The sequence below is a fragment of the Dermacentor variabilis genome, chromosome 2 (genome assembly GCF_050947875.1).
Source record: "Dermacentor variabilis isolate Ectoservices chromosome 2, ASM5094787v1, whole genome shotgun sequence".
Lineage (NCBI taxonomy): Eukaryota > Metazoa > Arthropoda > Arachnida > Ixodida > Ixodidae > Dermacentor > Dermacentor variabilis.
In genome coordinates, this window is record NC_134569.1 from 44010596 (window position 1) to 44027589 (window position 16994).

A 16994-nucleotide genomic window follows, 5' to 3' on the forward strand; every position below is an offset into this window, starting at 1 on the left:
GTAGAGCACACGGAATCGATTATGAATGTTCATAGTTTGTTGTAAGCTATATAAATTATTGTTTTAGGCAATTTTTGAAGCACAACGATAATCGTCATCTGCCTTGCCTGCGTTTCCTTTCTGGAAAACGCCGCGCTCGCTACTTTCCTGTCGGGAATGCTGTCATGCTCCTGATAACGCGCATGCCGTTCGTTATTGGCATAGAGTTTTTCACTACATTACACCTCACATCTGACAACAAGTGCCTACCATAGTTGTCCGGAGCTTCCGAAGGGCGTCGCCACCGTATCCGCCGCGCGCTGCCGCATACGCGCACCAGTCGCGCATTCGGTGAGTCAAAATCACTCGTATTGAAAGGAAAGCGCATGAGAGTAAACGTTCTTTATTCTATGAGTAAACTTTAATTTGGATAAATTATGATTCACAATTGTAGTTCACCCTAACGGATACTTTTCTTTGGCGTCTTTAGGCTCGTAATATTCGCGTGCTCACGAGTAGTGGCGCATTTTTGAAGGCGCAGTGCGCGTTTGTTGGAGACAGGGCCTTGGCGACAAAAGCGGCAATCACGTCGGCTGTTGACAGGTGGGTGTGTGGTTGTCTTACGCACAGTTATAAGCGAAATTTTATGCAAGAACACGACGCACTGCGATTCTCAACACCTGTGCATGTCGTTGCAAATTGAAGGAGCGTTTGCTTTGTGTACTCTGTAGCGTTTGACGGCACCGCGATGAACTATTATAAAGTTTTGCTGCTTAAAAGTAAAACGTGCCTTTTTTTGCGTTGATTTGCCTTGGACTGCTGCTTATCAGCTCCTCACCTACTCCAGCATAGGGTCGCAACGTGTTTTAGTATCATGCGTCAGCTGTCAACGTCTCGTTCTTTCTTATGCTCACGTTGCATCTTTACCGGTTGCACCTTTACTTGTACGTAACAAAGACAATGAAAAAGGCAAAATGTTATATAAAAGGCTGACCTAGCCTTATCTTTCAGCTGGCGCTTGAGTAGTTTTACACGCTGGCTGACCTAATCCAGTGTTTAATCATTCTCTACTTGTGCGCTCTTCACTCCCAGGTGAAGTGTTGAGAACGCGAGGTAGCGTTTCAGTCTCGTTTAGAAGTTCTATACAGAAGCTTAGACACACCGTAGCTAACTTGCCAAAGTCACAGTAAGTGCGCAGCATTACTCATAATTTATGAGCGCTGACGTAGTAGCCCACATGTCGGCAACCATCCCGCGCGCTTAATTACGGCTGGCCTTAGTTTGTTGGTTCCTTGAAAGATTTCTGTTCCTCGGGCGAAGCACGAGGTACCTCGCACGCCAGCATTAGCGGAGATAATTTTGCCCCTTGATGCCTTTCAAGAAAACTGATCTGTATTCTACTCGGCTTCCTTTTTCTGTTTTTGAGGTGCGAGTTAAATTTTCTTTGCATAACCTACAAGGTTCTTTTTGGCTCCTGCATAAAATGCCCGTTTTTATCCTGCCATGGGTATTGACTGTTCTCTGAAGTGTAGCTTTGTGTTTGATATGGGCACTGAGTAACAGCATAAACAATTTTTGTGCATTAAGCAAGAAAGTGAGTTCTGCTTGAGTTCTTTTTACCTTTACACTTCATAACAAGCTGATTGAATAAACTGTAATCAGGCAGAGGGACTGCATCATTTCCATATCAGGGTTTTCATCTCCCTTGGCTACTACTTTCATTTTCACCATCTTCTATCTGTCTAGTATACACTTTACTGCACCTCAACTTTATTTTTGTTTGTCTGGATTCCATAAATTCTGTGATCATGTTTGGAGCAAGGCAGAGAGATATGAAAAAGTTTGAAGCTTATGGCATATTGGACTCTAGTAGCACCACAGATTAATCTAGAACAGCATTCAAGTGACCCACTGTGGTAGTTCAGTGGCTATAGCATTGCCGTGCTGAACACATTAATGTTGTTGATTTGATCGCAGCGGCAGCAGCTGCATTTCATTTGGGGCGAAATTTAAAAAGCTAATGCTTGTGTGCTTAGATTTAGGTGCATGTTAAAGAACCCCAGGTGGTCTAATTTTTATGAATGAGAGAGAGTCCAATAAATGTGATACATAAATGTAATAAATTAATCTAGCATTTAAAAGTCAAAAGTGCCTTTGTCGGGCACAAAGCAGAAGCAATGCACTCACCCTAGACCTGACAAAATCGTACAGTTAAAGGCGTGTGTTGTGGTAGAGGTTTGAAGAACTATTAACACATGCACTGCGGCTGTACTTCTTGAGGTCTCGATTTCTGCAAATCTTAACCTACTGGTGTGTCACACATATCTCTCTGATTGCACTGTGGCTGACCGATGAGGCATGCTCGTTTAAAACTTTCTCAGGCTCCAGAGAAAAGGTGTTGCATACTGCTAGAGAGCCCTGAACAACTGCACAAGGGGAATAGCTGCCATAACCCATATCACGGTGTACTTATCAAGTCTGTTCCTGATGCCGTGCAATGCTTGTAAATACTGTTATGCAAGTTAGTCCTTATGAACACTGCATGTGGGACACATTGGAGCACTACAGTGCTGTATTAGGCTTCATTACACATATTGGAGCCAACCTGGACCCATGATAATGCTTAGTACTGGCTTAAAACACGACCTGTGTAGCGCTACTTCACTCTCAGTGCTTAGAATTTCCAATTGAAGATGCCATTAGCTTTTGTCCCTGTTCGTTAATGTCATAGCAACTATCACCTATGCACTTATTCTGTGCAAACAGCTGTGCTGTCACACAGAACCAAATTAATTCTGGAAGTAGAAATGACTTTCTCTGATAAATTTTTGAGACCAAATATTTTCAGTCACTGCAGGATACTGTATACTCAGAGATTGTTTGTCATCAGATTACCTTAATGAATGTGCCAGGATTTTAATGTAACCTGTAGCACATTATTGTGCACTGATGTAAGAATTTAATTTCTATTTTATGCACAAGCTTGCTTTCTTCAATCAAGTGCTTCTTGGTGGTGAGAAGTTGAGAAAACGCACCACCCATCTTTGCTGTGCATCTTGTCATCATTACTTTCCAACCACCTCTATGAATTGAGCTTAAGTTGATTATTCCCTTTTAAATAAGTCCCATTTGGTGAAATAATGTAATGCACATGTGCATTCTCTTTCCACACGAGTGCAATACACTATAATGGTGATGCGAGATGCTATGAAACTGGCACAGCATTTTACTGTTTCACTTATGTAGACACAACCATTGTCCTACTTTATGGTTTTGACACAACCCTAATTAATCTTCATTGCAGAGAAGAGCAGGAGGAGGAAGTAGTGGGCATGGCAGAGCGACTGGCTTCCCTGCCTGTCTTGGATCTAGGCACCTCTACGGATCTGGACAAATGGCTCATCTTCAGCAACCTTGACAAGACATTTGTGTCGAAGCTGCGTCTGGCTTGTGTATTTGGCAGCTCAGGCAACGAGGCCTTGATGGTCACTCAGGACGATGATGTCTATGCACTCGGCTCCAACTCAAGTGGCTGCCTAGGACTTGGAGACACACATGGGAGCCTTGAGCCCCGAAAAGGTGCATGTTATAGTCAGTGTTAAATGTAAGTGTTTGCTTTGAGATGGTGCATTGATGTGCTTGTCGTGTAGCACTTTGTGCTGACAGTTGCCATCACTGGAAAAAGTCAATTTTTCCTCAATGGTGATATTGAGACTTTGTTGCTGGCTGCATCAGACTATAGCACTATCTTCTCGGCTAATACAGATTTTTTTATTTTTGCCACAGTACATGGTTTTGGAAAGTAAAGTGCTGTTGATGTGCTAACCGCACAGTTTAGCAAACTCATTCATGATAGCTCAGAATCACTCAGCTCCAGAGCCATACATATCCGAGTCCCAGTAAGTCTAAGTGGATGTAGATCTGAGTTTGAGTCCAGGTGAATCGAAGTGGTTGCTGCGGATAAGTCCTTGAGAAAACACGAAAATGTGGCATTGAAAATTATTTATTTATTTGAACCTCAAGGGTCCCTGGCGGGACATTACATGAGGGGTGGGCGCAAGAACGGCGGTTAACAATGAATGTTACATGAGAATCATGATGATGACATGGCTTCCTCGATGGCAGTCCTGAAATGGGCTGGATCAGGGATTAGTGCTAAGTCGCAGGGAAGGTCATTCCAGTCGCGAGCTGTATGGACAAAAAATGATTGCTGAAATGTAGTTGTTCGGGAACAATGCGGGATGACGCTGTTTGGATGGCCTGTGCGGGGTGTTCGACGTACTGGTAGGATGAGCTTGCTGTCACGGGGCGAACAATGGAAAAACCTGAGATAAAGGCTCTGTGATATATCCCTAGGAAGTTGGCGTAGGGCTAACGGGGAGGGGGACATTGCGAAAAGGGGGTCTGCAAGCGAAACTCTATATGCTCTATTGGGCTGCGGTACAGATAATTCCGATTGGTCTGCCATGATGTTTTTTTTTTTTTTTATATTTGTCCTGAAGAGCACGGAATTCTTGTATAATGTGTTTGTGTGGGTTGTCTCTTCACATGTGTTAACGTCCAGTCGCATAACTGTGTGAAATCGTACCATGGGGGCAACTGTTGTGGTTTTTTGGCCATCTGGAGGACTTAATCAGGAATGTCATAATCCCGACAATATTGCTCATACCGCAGGAGAAGTGGCCTAATCATGTTCGGTTTATTTGTATAGTGTAAGCATGAGTTGCATTGTGTGAGGATGTAGCATATGTGTTGCAGTGATGACTGAATTCTGAGTACGTAAGAAAAAGTGAGTAATGCTCTGCGCTGCTGTAAGGAGGGTTCATTACACTCAACATATAAAACTGAATAGGTGATGTTCTGTAGGCACCACTTGCCCGTCGCAGTCCAAGGTTATGTACTGGATCAAGTTGTTGGATGTAGGACTGTCTGGCTGAGCCGTAAACCACGGAGCTGTAGTCTAAAGGCCGCCCCACATTCAGCGTTTTCCCGGCGTTTTCTGGCGTTTTGTCACCCGGCGTCGCTCGGCGTCGACGCTGAGGCTGGCGCCAAGCCAAAACGTCGTGCTCAAGGGACACCAGATCTCGCCGCCGCCGTCTGAAGCGGCTCGACAGCGCCGACCAATCAGCGCGTGGCAGGGCGTGGCCGCGCTGCTGGCAACTCTTGCAAGAAACTTCCGCAGATTCGCAGTTCGCGCCGCCATTGCTGTTTGTTTGGTTGCTTCAATCATGCTACCGGCGAACATCGATAACGAGCTTCTTATAGCCATTGTAGAAGCAAGGCCGATATTGTGGCAGACCAAACACAAGGAACACAAGAATCGTGTTAAAAAAAACGTTTTGTGGATTGAAGTCGCCGCCATCGTCCTGCCGGGTGTACCAAATGAGAAGCAGGAGCTTCTTTTTTAGCAGCAAAAGCTGCTGCCTTCTTTCCATGATGTGGCGTATGGCGTCTAGCAATAAAAAGCACCTACTTCCCCCTCTATCATAGAATAAAGAACCCTCGATGCTCAGCTTCGCACGCCGACGCGCCGACCGCTCGTGATGTTCACGCCGATATTGCTGCCGGTTTTCTGAAGCTTAGCCTTGTGTAATTTTTCTACACAGCCCTGAATATTTTATTTAGCGTAAAACTATGCAAAAGGCATAAGTATTGAATTGAAGAATACTTATGACAGCTCTTTTCATTGATATTACACAATTAGCTTAGGAGGTATCTGGTAAAATAAATCTGGTCACATTGTGCGACGCTGCGCTGGCGCTGGTCCGCGTGCCGCTCGTGTGGCTGGACGCCCTCTCTGGCGCCGTTCATGCGACCACGCCGGGAGACGCAACGCCAAAAAACGCCGGTAGAAACGCTGAATGTGGGGCGGCCTTAAAGGGCGACGTGAAAGAGACCGGTAAATACGTACGTAAAAGACATAAAAGACATGTTCGGTCAGAACCCCAGTGCTTATGAGATAAAACTTTGAGGATATTCAATGCTTTATTTGCCTTAATCTTTAATATTTTAATCTGGGCTAGGAAGTGTAGTTTTTTGTCAAAGATTACTCTTAAGAATTTATAGTCTTGTTTTACCGGCAGCACGACATCATTCAATTTTATAGCCGGGTCTAAGTACAATCCTCGTTTTTGCGAGAATAGCACTGTAGCAGTTCTTTTAGTAGAGAAGGGGGAGCCATTTTTCTCAGCCCACTCCATTAGTTTATTTATTGTTATCTGGAGCTGCCGTTCACATGTTCGTAAGTTTGAGGCGTGGCATGCTATTCGCAGATCATCGACGTATATGGAGCGCATAACAGAGGGGGGAATGGCTTTGTTAAGAGAGTTTATTTTTACTATAAAAAGTGTTGTGCTAAATACGTAACCTTGTGGCACGCCGTTTTCCTGGATAAATGTGCATGAGAGCACAGTGCCTAGGCGGATTTGGAATGTTCTGGATTTGGAATAGTACACTGATGACTCTAAAGCAAAAGAACACATGGGTGTGAGGGCTACAACGGAAAATTTGGGAAAAGTATCAGATTGCCACAGCATGCCTTTGTTTTCACGGCTGAAGTTTACGCTATATGGGTTGTTGTTAAAAAGATCATCACTGATAAACGCAAAAATGCAGTCATATACACTGTTTCTTTAAGCACCCTGAAGGCTCTACATATGAAATCTGAGTGTGAACCCCTGATAGGCGACATTTTAAACACGATGGCGCTGGCTAACACTCCCAGGGTTCTACTAGTACACATAAATACCCAAGAAAGTGGATGGGGAAACGCCGCCGCGGTAGCTCAATTGGTAGAGCATCGCACGCGAAATGCGAAGGTTGTGGGTTCAGCTCCCACCTGCGGCAAGTTGTTTTTTCATCCACTTTAATTTCCACTAATTTATCGTTTCTTTATTTCATTTATACAGCACAAGTAATTTCCCCTATGTTGTCCTTGGTGTCAGTGTTTGTTGGCTTGTTATAATATGACTAATAAAAATCGGGCCCCTCGGTTAACCCCCTTTCTTCTCATTTATTACATAACGAGGGTCTCGAATCCGGCAACGTTGATGCCTTCAGGTAGCATATGTGGGTTTATTGACCAGTTGCCTTCACCCAAAAAGATCACGTTCTCGTGACGCCTGCGGAAAAAACGACGTTCCACGTCTGCCGCCAAGGTCTATGGGTGGTGGCGCTGGCTAACACTCCCAGGGTTCTACTAGTACACATAAATACCCAAGAAAGTGGATGGGGAAACGCCGCCGCGGTAGCTCAATTGGTAGAGCATCGCACGCGAAATGGGAAGGTTGTGGGTTCAGCTCCCACCTGCGGCGAGTTGTTTTTTCATCCACTTTAATTTCCACTAATTTATCGTTTCTTTATTTCATTTATACAGCACAAGTAATTTCCCCTATGTTGTCCTTGGTGTCAGTGTTTGTTGGCTTGTTATAATATGACTAATAAAAATTGGGCCCCTCGGTTAACCCCCTTTCTTCTCATTTATTACATAACGAGGGTCTCGAATCCGGCAACGTTGATGCCTTCAGGTAGCATATGTTGGTTTATTGACCAGTTGCCTTCACCCAAAAAGATCACGTTCTCGTGATGCCTGCGGAAAAAACGACGTTCCACGTCTGCCGCCAAGGTCTATGGGTGGTGGCGCTGGCTAACACTCCCAGGGTTCTACTAGTACACATAAATACCCAAGAAAGTGGATGGGGAAACGCCGCTGCGGTAGCTCAATTGGTAGAGCATCGCACGCGAAATGGGAAGGTTGTGGGTTCAGCTCCCACCTGCGGCGAGTTGTTTTTTTCATCCACTTTAATTTCCACTAATTTATCGTTTCTTTATTTCATTTATACAGCCCAAGTAATTTCCCCTATGTTGTCCTTGGTGTCAGTGTTTGTTGGCTTGTTATAATGTGCTGTGCCCTTGTCGTACGAAGCAACAGTCCAGAAAGCGGCGTGGTCACCTTGCACAGTGAACGGGACAGTTTGGCAGCTATCACAGAAACGGCCATGCCGTTATTAACAAGAGCGATTGTAGGAACACCTTCTACAGAAATTTCAACCATGTTATCAGGAGAGGCGCCAGGACTTGGATAGTTCGAACACATCTTATTCTTCTCAGTTGGTTACAAAATGGGATCTCAACTGTGAAAAGTCTTTATTGTAACCGAAAGTTTTTTTGATCAATGATCTGTATGAGAACCAAAATTTCCTTGTCAGTGCAAACTTGCCATTTTAGCTCTGTGGTTACAATGTTCTATAGATGAGTTGCAAAACCTGCAAGGTAGGTTTTCTACACCGAAAATTCATGCACAAAGACGGCGCAATCCGCCCTTGCTGAAAAAGTTGTGCACTGTAGTGTCTGGTGGTGTTTGTTCATATATTGATGCATGTATACCAGGGCTGGATCCCTTTGTTGTCTGTCTATTGACTCTTTCTCACCCTTTAGATTTCATTATGTCCTGTATGGCAACCTAAATATGAGATTAAATTGGTCAGAGCATATTGTTGGGCTAGTTGGTTGATTATGACAGCAAGCGGCGGTAGAAAACACAAGGGACAAGTAAGCAGACCAAGATGATCGCAAGGTGCACTAAGAACTGACAGTTGTTAGTGCACCTTGTGATTGTGCTGGTCTTCTTGCTATTCTCTAGTGTGCTGTGGTGCTGTTTTCTGTTGCTAAACTTCAGATAATCTTGTCCATAAGTATTTCACATATCGTCTTCACAGACAAGAGAGATGTGTCGGTAACATTACCTTGGTACATCAACTGACTGTGAAATAGGTGCACAAGTGGCCAATTGTGTACAAGTACTGTTCATTGTAAAACTCAAAAGTGTGAATAAAACAGGAATGGGACTGCAGGTAAAAGCATGTAAAATAAAAACGACAGGTCTATGCACATTTCCTGTTGTTAACCATTGTGCAGCGCTTGCCATTGAACATACCTGTCGTGACTCAGTGGCTGTGGCATTCTGCTGCTGAACATGAGGTCACAGGTTGAGTTCCCAGCCGTAACAGTTGCATTCCCAGTTTGTCAAAAATTGATCGATAGTCCTTTCTTGTAAACCCTTGTGTTGCCTTCGAATCTTAAACCCCATGAATTACTTCATTGTGCAGTGGACGCCTTGTGTCGACGGGGTCTACATGCAATAGCCTATGGCAGTGGCCCACATGTCCTTGCTGTGACAGAAAGTGGAGACCTGCTCAGCTGGGGTCACAACGGCTACTGCCAGCTGGGCAACAACTGCAACACGCAGGGTCTTGTGCCTTCCTCCATCTCAGCGGGCTTGTCTCATCGTGTGGCCCAGGTGGCCTGCGGTTCGCACCACTCACTCGCCCTCACCACCAATGGTGATGTGAGTGATGAATGTATTGTGGCTCATGTGAAGTTAGCCTGTTCTCAGTCTAAGTTGACAAACTGTTAGCTTGAGTCTGTTTCTATTTGTTGAAGCCACTGAAGAAACCTAGTGCTTGCTAGTGTGTTTGTGTAATGTGCTTATATATCTGAACATGCACTTTGGGTGTTCAAATGTGGCTCTGATGAATCAGGGTGCTGCTGTACGGCCACATTTGTTCTTTGAGGTTTTCCTCAGTCATTTAGTTTGTTGTTTGTTATATTTTGCAAAAGATCTCATCAAGTGCAAGCGATAAGTTTTCACCGTATCATTGTGGGAGCACATGCTTCTGTTTAGTCACATTCTAGTTTACTTTAATTGTTTTGAGTGAATATTTGATTTATGTAGTCATTGCATAGCAATAAAGGTGAGGTTGCTGCGGTGCTGTCACTTGGCTCTTACATTGGCAGGTGTATGCATGGGGCCAGAACAACTGTGGCCAGGTGGGTTCAGGCTCAACCACCAACCAGCCTACACCCCGCAAAGTGAGCTCGGGGATTGGTGAGTGGACCGTACATAAATATTCGGCTGCACTGTTGCTTGCTTGCATAAATCTTTCCCGACTATGCACATTAATGTGCGAGCAAACTTTAAAAGGGTACTAAAGAGAAGAATAAGTTAGATTGTGTTAATAAATTATGCTCCTACAATACCAGAAACACCACTCTTACTGGGAGAGAGGCTTAGTAAGCCAAAAAAAAGAAATCCGGCCCTAAAGTTTCCACACTTCTCCAGCCTCTTGACTTTATCTTGTGAAGTATGAAGTAAATGCTCTTGGGACAAATCAACGACAACAAAGTAGTGGGAACAAACCAAAGAGCGTTTATTGCACCTTTTATACAATAATCCAGCCAGCCGAATTGCCATAAATAGAACATGCTGATGGGCGGTGACTAATAGAGGAAGTCCGAATCGCCATGACAGGATATTGAGTCAATATGTTCACCTCATGCCGGACCCCAACAGCTACTTAAAGGGACACTAAAGGTTACTATTAAGTCAACGTGGACTGTTGAAATACCATCCCAGAAACCTCGAAACGCTTGTTTCATGCCAAGGAGAGACTTATTTTAAGAGAAAATGCGTTCTGAAGCGTCCGCGTACCTCTAGCGCAGTTCAAATCGCCCGCCCTCCGATCGAGGAGAACTGACATCATGGTCTCATAGTGACGTTGCGCCATCGGTGAGTAGAACAGCATCCGCAGACGGCGCTACGGCTTTTCTGCGCAAAACGCGAACGCGCAGCCAGAGACAGAGCCAAGACAGAGCCGACAGCAGAGCGAAAGCGGGAGTATGGTGGCTAGCGGAAGGAGAAACGAATTACGTCCCACGTTACGTCCCACGGCACACGGAGAGTCCGTTTTCGTTAAACTATAGGCTGCAGCGAGCTCGCAGCGTGGTCGGCGTGGTCTATGAGAAGCGACGAGCCTTTTCGCACTCGCAACAGGGCATAAAAATGTGCGAATCGACGCAAAACTCGGCCTAGAAACGTGCTTCGCCACAGCCAGGGCTCAATACGACCCAAGCTGGCACGACCCAGATGTCGTTTCCCGCACCGCCACCAGGCGCCGCTACTATACCTCACACTCCAGCGCAAGACGCCCATAAGCTGGTACTTCATTCTATGACGCTAACTTCGACGCTCGTCGCAATGGACCCTGACACCGACAGATTGGCTCGCGATGGTGGGCTCAACTTCAGCGATTTGAGCACTGACGAGCGCGACCTGCTTCTGAGGGCTCGCACTGCCGGCGTCGTTGCGTACTACGACGGCGGCCTCGACACCGGCTCTCCGGAGCGGGAAAGCAACGAGGGCTTCCCACGACATCACATGGACGTGGCATTCTCGCTGCTTGTTCCAAATGAAAGTTTCGCGAGCAGAACCCTCACAGCACGACGCGATAACGAAACTACTGAAACTCCAAAGCGTGCGCGGCGCAGAGTCGAGCGAAAACGAAACCTTTCGAACACCCATATTACTGAAGGGTAACGTCAAAATGTTATTTTTTCCTAGAATCGAATAGATGTAGACAAGTAGCATTTTTTCCGGCTTATAATCGAATGAAATGATATTTTTAATACGAGTAGTTGAGTATTAGTAACACAAATTATGAGGAGACCTTTCGTCATCGGGCTAGTACCGGAATGTCGCTGGGGGGTCTCAAATCGTGTCATGCATTTACCTCAATTTCTCGGTTACTAAAGCTCTGTTCGCGATTATATTGACACCTTAGACGTTCTAGAACATTGCTCTACCACTTTAACTTGAGTTTCTGGTAACCTTTAGTGTCCCTTTAAGTAATTCGCGGGTGAAGTCTTGTGAAAGGAGGGGCACACAAGCCAACGAGGTTAGTGCACATCTCTTCTACTTTACCTGCGTCGGCTGAGAGCTTCTGCATGCATCTCTCTTGGAGACAATCTGCGTTAGGTTTGAAGGCTAGTGTACCTAAGATAGCTGTTGGCTTCATGTGCACTGTGTTCTCGCGCTAATAGTTCGCATAGAAACGAGAGGCAGCGTGAAGAGGAATTCGCTCACCGCTGCTTCCGCTATTCACCACGCCAGTGTATTGACAGCGAGCGCCCGTGGTCATCAAGCGAGAGGCGTTTGTGTTTGCCTGTGCATGCGAGACAATTTATTTAGTGAATGTTTACAGCAGTTTATGCAGCTTATAGAATGACTAACTTCGTATAGCTGTCTAATAATTTGCTATTGCAATAAATGCTTCGCCTTTTGGATGAGCCTGACTTTTCTAAAATGACGGTCCACAGTGAAAACACAGAAGCTTCTCTTGGATTGTATAATTTTCAGGTCCGATGTCTGGGCTGCTTTAATGTCTCAAACAACCATAGATGCTCATGGGTGTGTGTTTTTATTATCCTGTTCAACTAATATATCACTTGTAATTTCATTTTTCCTACTGTTACTTGCTTGTAACATAAGCATTTCAACATCAGATGTATAAATTATTATGAGCAATTCATCCTGTCTTGTGGGGTTTTCATTTGCACAAGAGCATGCAGTCGATTTCAGGCCGACCTTCGACCAATGCTTGATTACCAGCCTTGCGCTACTTGTGCAAATGCCCTTATGCATTACTGCACAAAACAGTGGATTCTCAATAAACGAAAATCACTTAAAGGAGCTGATGGGTATCTAAAGATTGCTGAAAAATTTTTGAAAAGAGAACAGATTGTAGAATGTCGAACTTCAGCTTGATTCAATAAAAACACTGGCCGCACTTTTAAATAAATAATACATAACACCGTACCTAAGGCTTAGGAGGGTATAAAGGAACTGCCTCTTAAACGAAACACCATCCTCATGGTTTGTTGGTTTTGTATTCATGCAATTGTATTCAGATTTGTCTCTCAGTAAACGGAACTCTTGATAAACAGAACCAATTTTCCTGGTCCCTTGAGGTTTCATTTATAGAGAATCCACTGTATTATGCAGCGCTGCAATGTGCAGCACTGTACAGGTACTGCACAAAGCACATGGAGGCTCCAGCGCCAGTTGAACATTTCGCAAGATACAGAATGTCCACTATGGTGGACAACGTGCGCACCAGCTCCATTCAGTTTACGTGCCAACAGTTTTCTTTTGGTTCAACAGGCACAGTTCCTGCTAACACATTAACAAACATAAGCTTCGAAACAAGTTGAGATACAGTGCACGTTACTCTGCATTATGAATACAAAAAAACAGTCACATTTGCCAGTAATGCACAAGTATACTTTGCAGTCGAGTTGCCATCAATTTATTTTGGGGGCAGCATGCAGGCGAGTGTTTTCGAAATTTCGCTTTATGCCGCATGCCCTGATTTACAGAAATTCGGGGGTGGATGTGATATGTCAAGTGCGCGAGTGCTGGGATCGGCGTGGGTCAGCCATGCGAAGACAAAACGCTGCAGTGGTTGCGCAAGTGCGCCGAAGAAATCATTTGAAGACGACTGCAACAAAGTTGGCAGGAGGCATGAATTCAAAACAAAGTGTTTAACCAATGAGTGGCCGACGTGGCAATGTGGCAAGGAGAAAAGAAGAAAAATGAATCCTGGGAGATGGAGAAGATCAAGTCCCAGTGGAGGAGGAAGGAGTTTGCTTCCCACCATAAATTCCCCTCCAAAGTGCCCCACTCGAACATGCTGCTAAACCTTGCCGATTTTGAGGAGTGCAAACGTAACCTTGCTGAAGCCACAAGAATGACAATGCATGCCTCGCATCATTCAAGCCCTACCAGCTTGGTGCACATGGGCATCTTGTGCTGCAGCAATTCACGCCATAGTTCGCTTATGTAGATGTCAACTACAGTCGAGTCTGCCAAGTTTTTAGTGACTTTGGATTGTATGTTTTCCCAGTTAATGTGTTTCTTTCTCCCCCTTCCTCCCCAACAATGTATCAATGAGGTTCTACTGTATTTTGAGCTAGTGAACATAGTTTATAATTGTTCTGTAATTTCTGGCCATCGCAGCAGCAGTTTCTAGCTGTCGATCCAGCTCAGCCACTGTCACTTTCATTGTTTCAAGTAATGGCTCTGCACCCTTTCTATAGGTGGAAGACGTTGCATCGGTGTAGCCTGTGGCCAAACTTCTTCCATGGCCGTCATGGAGAATGGTGAGGTAAGTGAGGTTTAATTCTAATAAAGTCAGTTTCTCAGTACTATTTCTTTGGTGACACAAGTGTCTGTGTAGTATTCTTTCATATTTGTCTACTCATGTTGGAACTAGTTTCCTTATGGTAAACAAGCTTTAGTAGCGTTGTCACTATACTTTTCCAGTGTTTCACTGGTTACCTCAATGTAGCATGTTCATTGACATATACAGGATGTTTTCTTTCTTTCTTTCTTTTTTAAGACTAGGCAGATTTTCTACATAACAAGGTTATGATTGTGACAAACAGGGTGTTTTTGCTGAGTTTTTAGGTGAGGTGGAAATTGCTAGAATATTGCAAGTTTGAGAAAGCTAACTTTAAAGTTTCTTTTCTTATAACCTTGTGGGTGGTTGTGCCTGTGGCAAATTTGAAGGCAGCCACATATGAATATGCCCATTTGATCTTAAAAATTGCACCTATTCAGATGCCAGGGAATGTGGATCGGGTGCGCACTAAGCAATGTAATTGACTATGGCAGATGAGCGACATAGACTTACCCGCCAAAAAAACATGTTCTTACTCAAACACACACAGACAAGCTTTATTTATGAGCAGGCAGCAAACTCTAGATTCACTTGCCACTGTGGTGACCTTGCAGCGACAACGGCATCGTCAAACTCTGCAAGGCCACTAGCCAGTTTCTTGATCAGGTCCCACTTCTCTGTGAACACCCTCATGGCGGTCAACGCACTAGCCACGTTAGACACGAAAGGGCCATCATCCATGTCGTCGTCATGAGTACTGCTGGAGTCTGGGAAAAGTTCTTGCACCACAATTTCGCTTTCTATGGTCTGCGCGCTCAACGTTTCTCTGATTCTATGCTTGTATGCACCGAAAAATGAAGTAAATATACATACTAACTATTTGGCATGCGTTTAGTGACTGGTTTAAACAGTTAGCCAATACAGTAGGCTCAATGACAACAAGGCAGGGAATTCTTTGCAAATATTTAAACCGGAGTTAATTGGGTATGTATTAATGAGGTTTTACTGTAATGCTGAAACCGAGAATCCCAGGAGTGCTGAAAAGGCTACATATTAAATATTGTATACTAAAATGCCTTGTGACGAAAAGAGCACCTAGGTATGACGCCGTTCATCATGGCCAGTTGCAGAGGAAACTGATACAGCATATTCTGCCGGGCAAGCATCTGCCACAATGTGTCTATCAGTATTTACAGCAACATGACATTGAAACTTCGTCGCGCACTTAGTCACGAAACGCTTCCATCTGATGTATTATCAGGCTGACATTTTCTGTACTTCTGGTGCACTCAATTTCGACCTTGCAGAGATGGAGCATTGAAACTTGATGATGAATATCACGAATTAGTTGCGATTTTCAATATAAAAGAATAGTTGCATTAAAATGTGGCACCCTTCAAACTTGCCATGTAAACAACTGCCCCAAAAGGTTACAATGAAAAAAGTACATTAACAAATTCACAGTTTTCAAGGAATAGTCTGGCTCCCTGAGTGATGTATGGCTTGCTCCACTACATAACTTTGTGCATTTTATGTCTACCATGACAGCGGGGATTAATTTAAATGTATTGCACTTCTGATCCAATTTTATGTTTGGTCATGCACACTTGATAACTTAAACTATTCGAAAGCTATTACATATTTATGAATGTTAAATATTAGTTCAAAGACCGCATTGAATAGAGCATTATTCTATTCACTATTTGAACTTTTCAAATGTTTGCACATACCTACTTTTCACCCCTGAGCATAGTCCTGTCAACACAAGCTGAAACAAGCAGCAAGGTTTGTGAGACCACTGTATAGATAATTTTGCATGTTACTCAATCGGAGCAACAAACCCTAATTTACTTAAACAAGCAGAACTTGTCACCCTGTTCAGTTTACATTTCATGTTCATTAAAAAAAAACTTTCCTTTCTGTGATGCTTTCAGGTGTTTGGCTGGGGCTACAATGGCAATGGACAGCTTGGCCTTGGTAACAACGTCAACCAAACCAGTCCCTGTCGTGTCACTAATTTGCAGGGTGTTGTGATTCAAAAGGTGTGTACTCTCGTATATGTGACAAGCATTTACAGTAAGCATTCTTTGAGGTGAACATGAAAGGACCTTTGTGTAGGGTCCATTTTTCATAAGATACATACTTAGCTAAGCACTGACAGCATTTCACTCAGAGATCTGTATCCTTACTGGCTACACACAACTACCAAATGGGAAGCTTATGTGCATACTGGAAAGGGCCGCCAAATATATCCTCCCATTAGGCATTGTGCAACATCTTCATTGTAACTGAAATCCATCTGGGTGCAAATTGATGAGCCAACATGCTGGTAATTGTTCTTTGTGATTATTATGGTAGAGAAAAAAAAGTAATGTTATATTGACAAATTCATAACTCTTTTAAGCACTTCTACATTTCCCTGTTACAAGCAGCAGTGGTAAGCACACATATAAATGAAGTATGGTGTCTCACAATGCAAGGCTTGGTTAGCAGGCTATCTTAGATTTTTGAGAGGCAAGAGTATTCATGGGAGCACAACTTTTAATGCACCAAATTTTTATCAACTAATTTTCTTTGAGTGTGCATACATTTCTTTGTATATGAAAGAGCAGGAAGGATACCCCTAGTGTTACATTTATTAGCTGCCGCTTTGGGTACTAGAAAGAAATCCATAAGTGTTCACTGGTTTCTGAACAAGGAATTCAACTTATTTAGTCAAATTCAGAGTACTGTACATTGCAAGTTCAGTTCAGTTTTATTTCCTTAAAGACCCCTTCGCTAGCCAAGTTCACTTCATCATTCATTCACTTTCTTCTATGGAACAGTGTATACTAGTGTACGTTTTCTTCAAACCACATAGTGTATGAAGATGCAAGAACTGAAATTTGGGAGAGTTTGTAAGAATTCATACTTCACTTAAAACGCAAAAAACGAGTACACAAGAAGTAAGACCCTACAGGGCGAGCACTACTTCAAACAAAGTTTATTCTCGGAAAAACA

General features: G+C 43.8%; 1 protein-coding gene across 3 annotated transcripts in view; it reads left to right on the plus strand.

The window, feature by feature from the left end:
* The first annotated feature begins 310 nt into the window (after nt 1-310).
* LOC142571729 (RCC1 and BTB domain-containing protein 1-like) overlaps nt 311-16994 on the plus strand; it is a 40605-nt gene continuing 23921 nt past the window's right edge. For 2 of the 3 annotated variants that reach the window (XM_075680284.1, XM_075680286.1), the window contains exons 1-6: nt 337-582; nt 3284-3558; nt 9087-9325; nt 9775-9865; nt 13912-13979; nt 15929-16036. In XM_075680284.1, coding sequence (XP_075536399.1) covers nt 3312-3558; nt 9087-9325; nt 9775-9865; nt 13912-13979; nt 15929-16036 — 753 coding nt within the window. In that variant the 5' untranslated portion in view covers nt 337-582; nt 3284-3311. The other variant, XM_075680285.1, reaches the window with a different exon arrangement.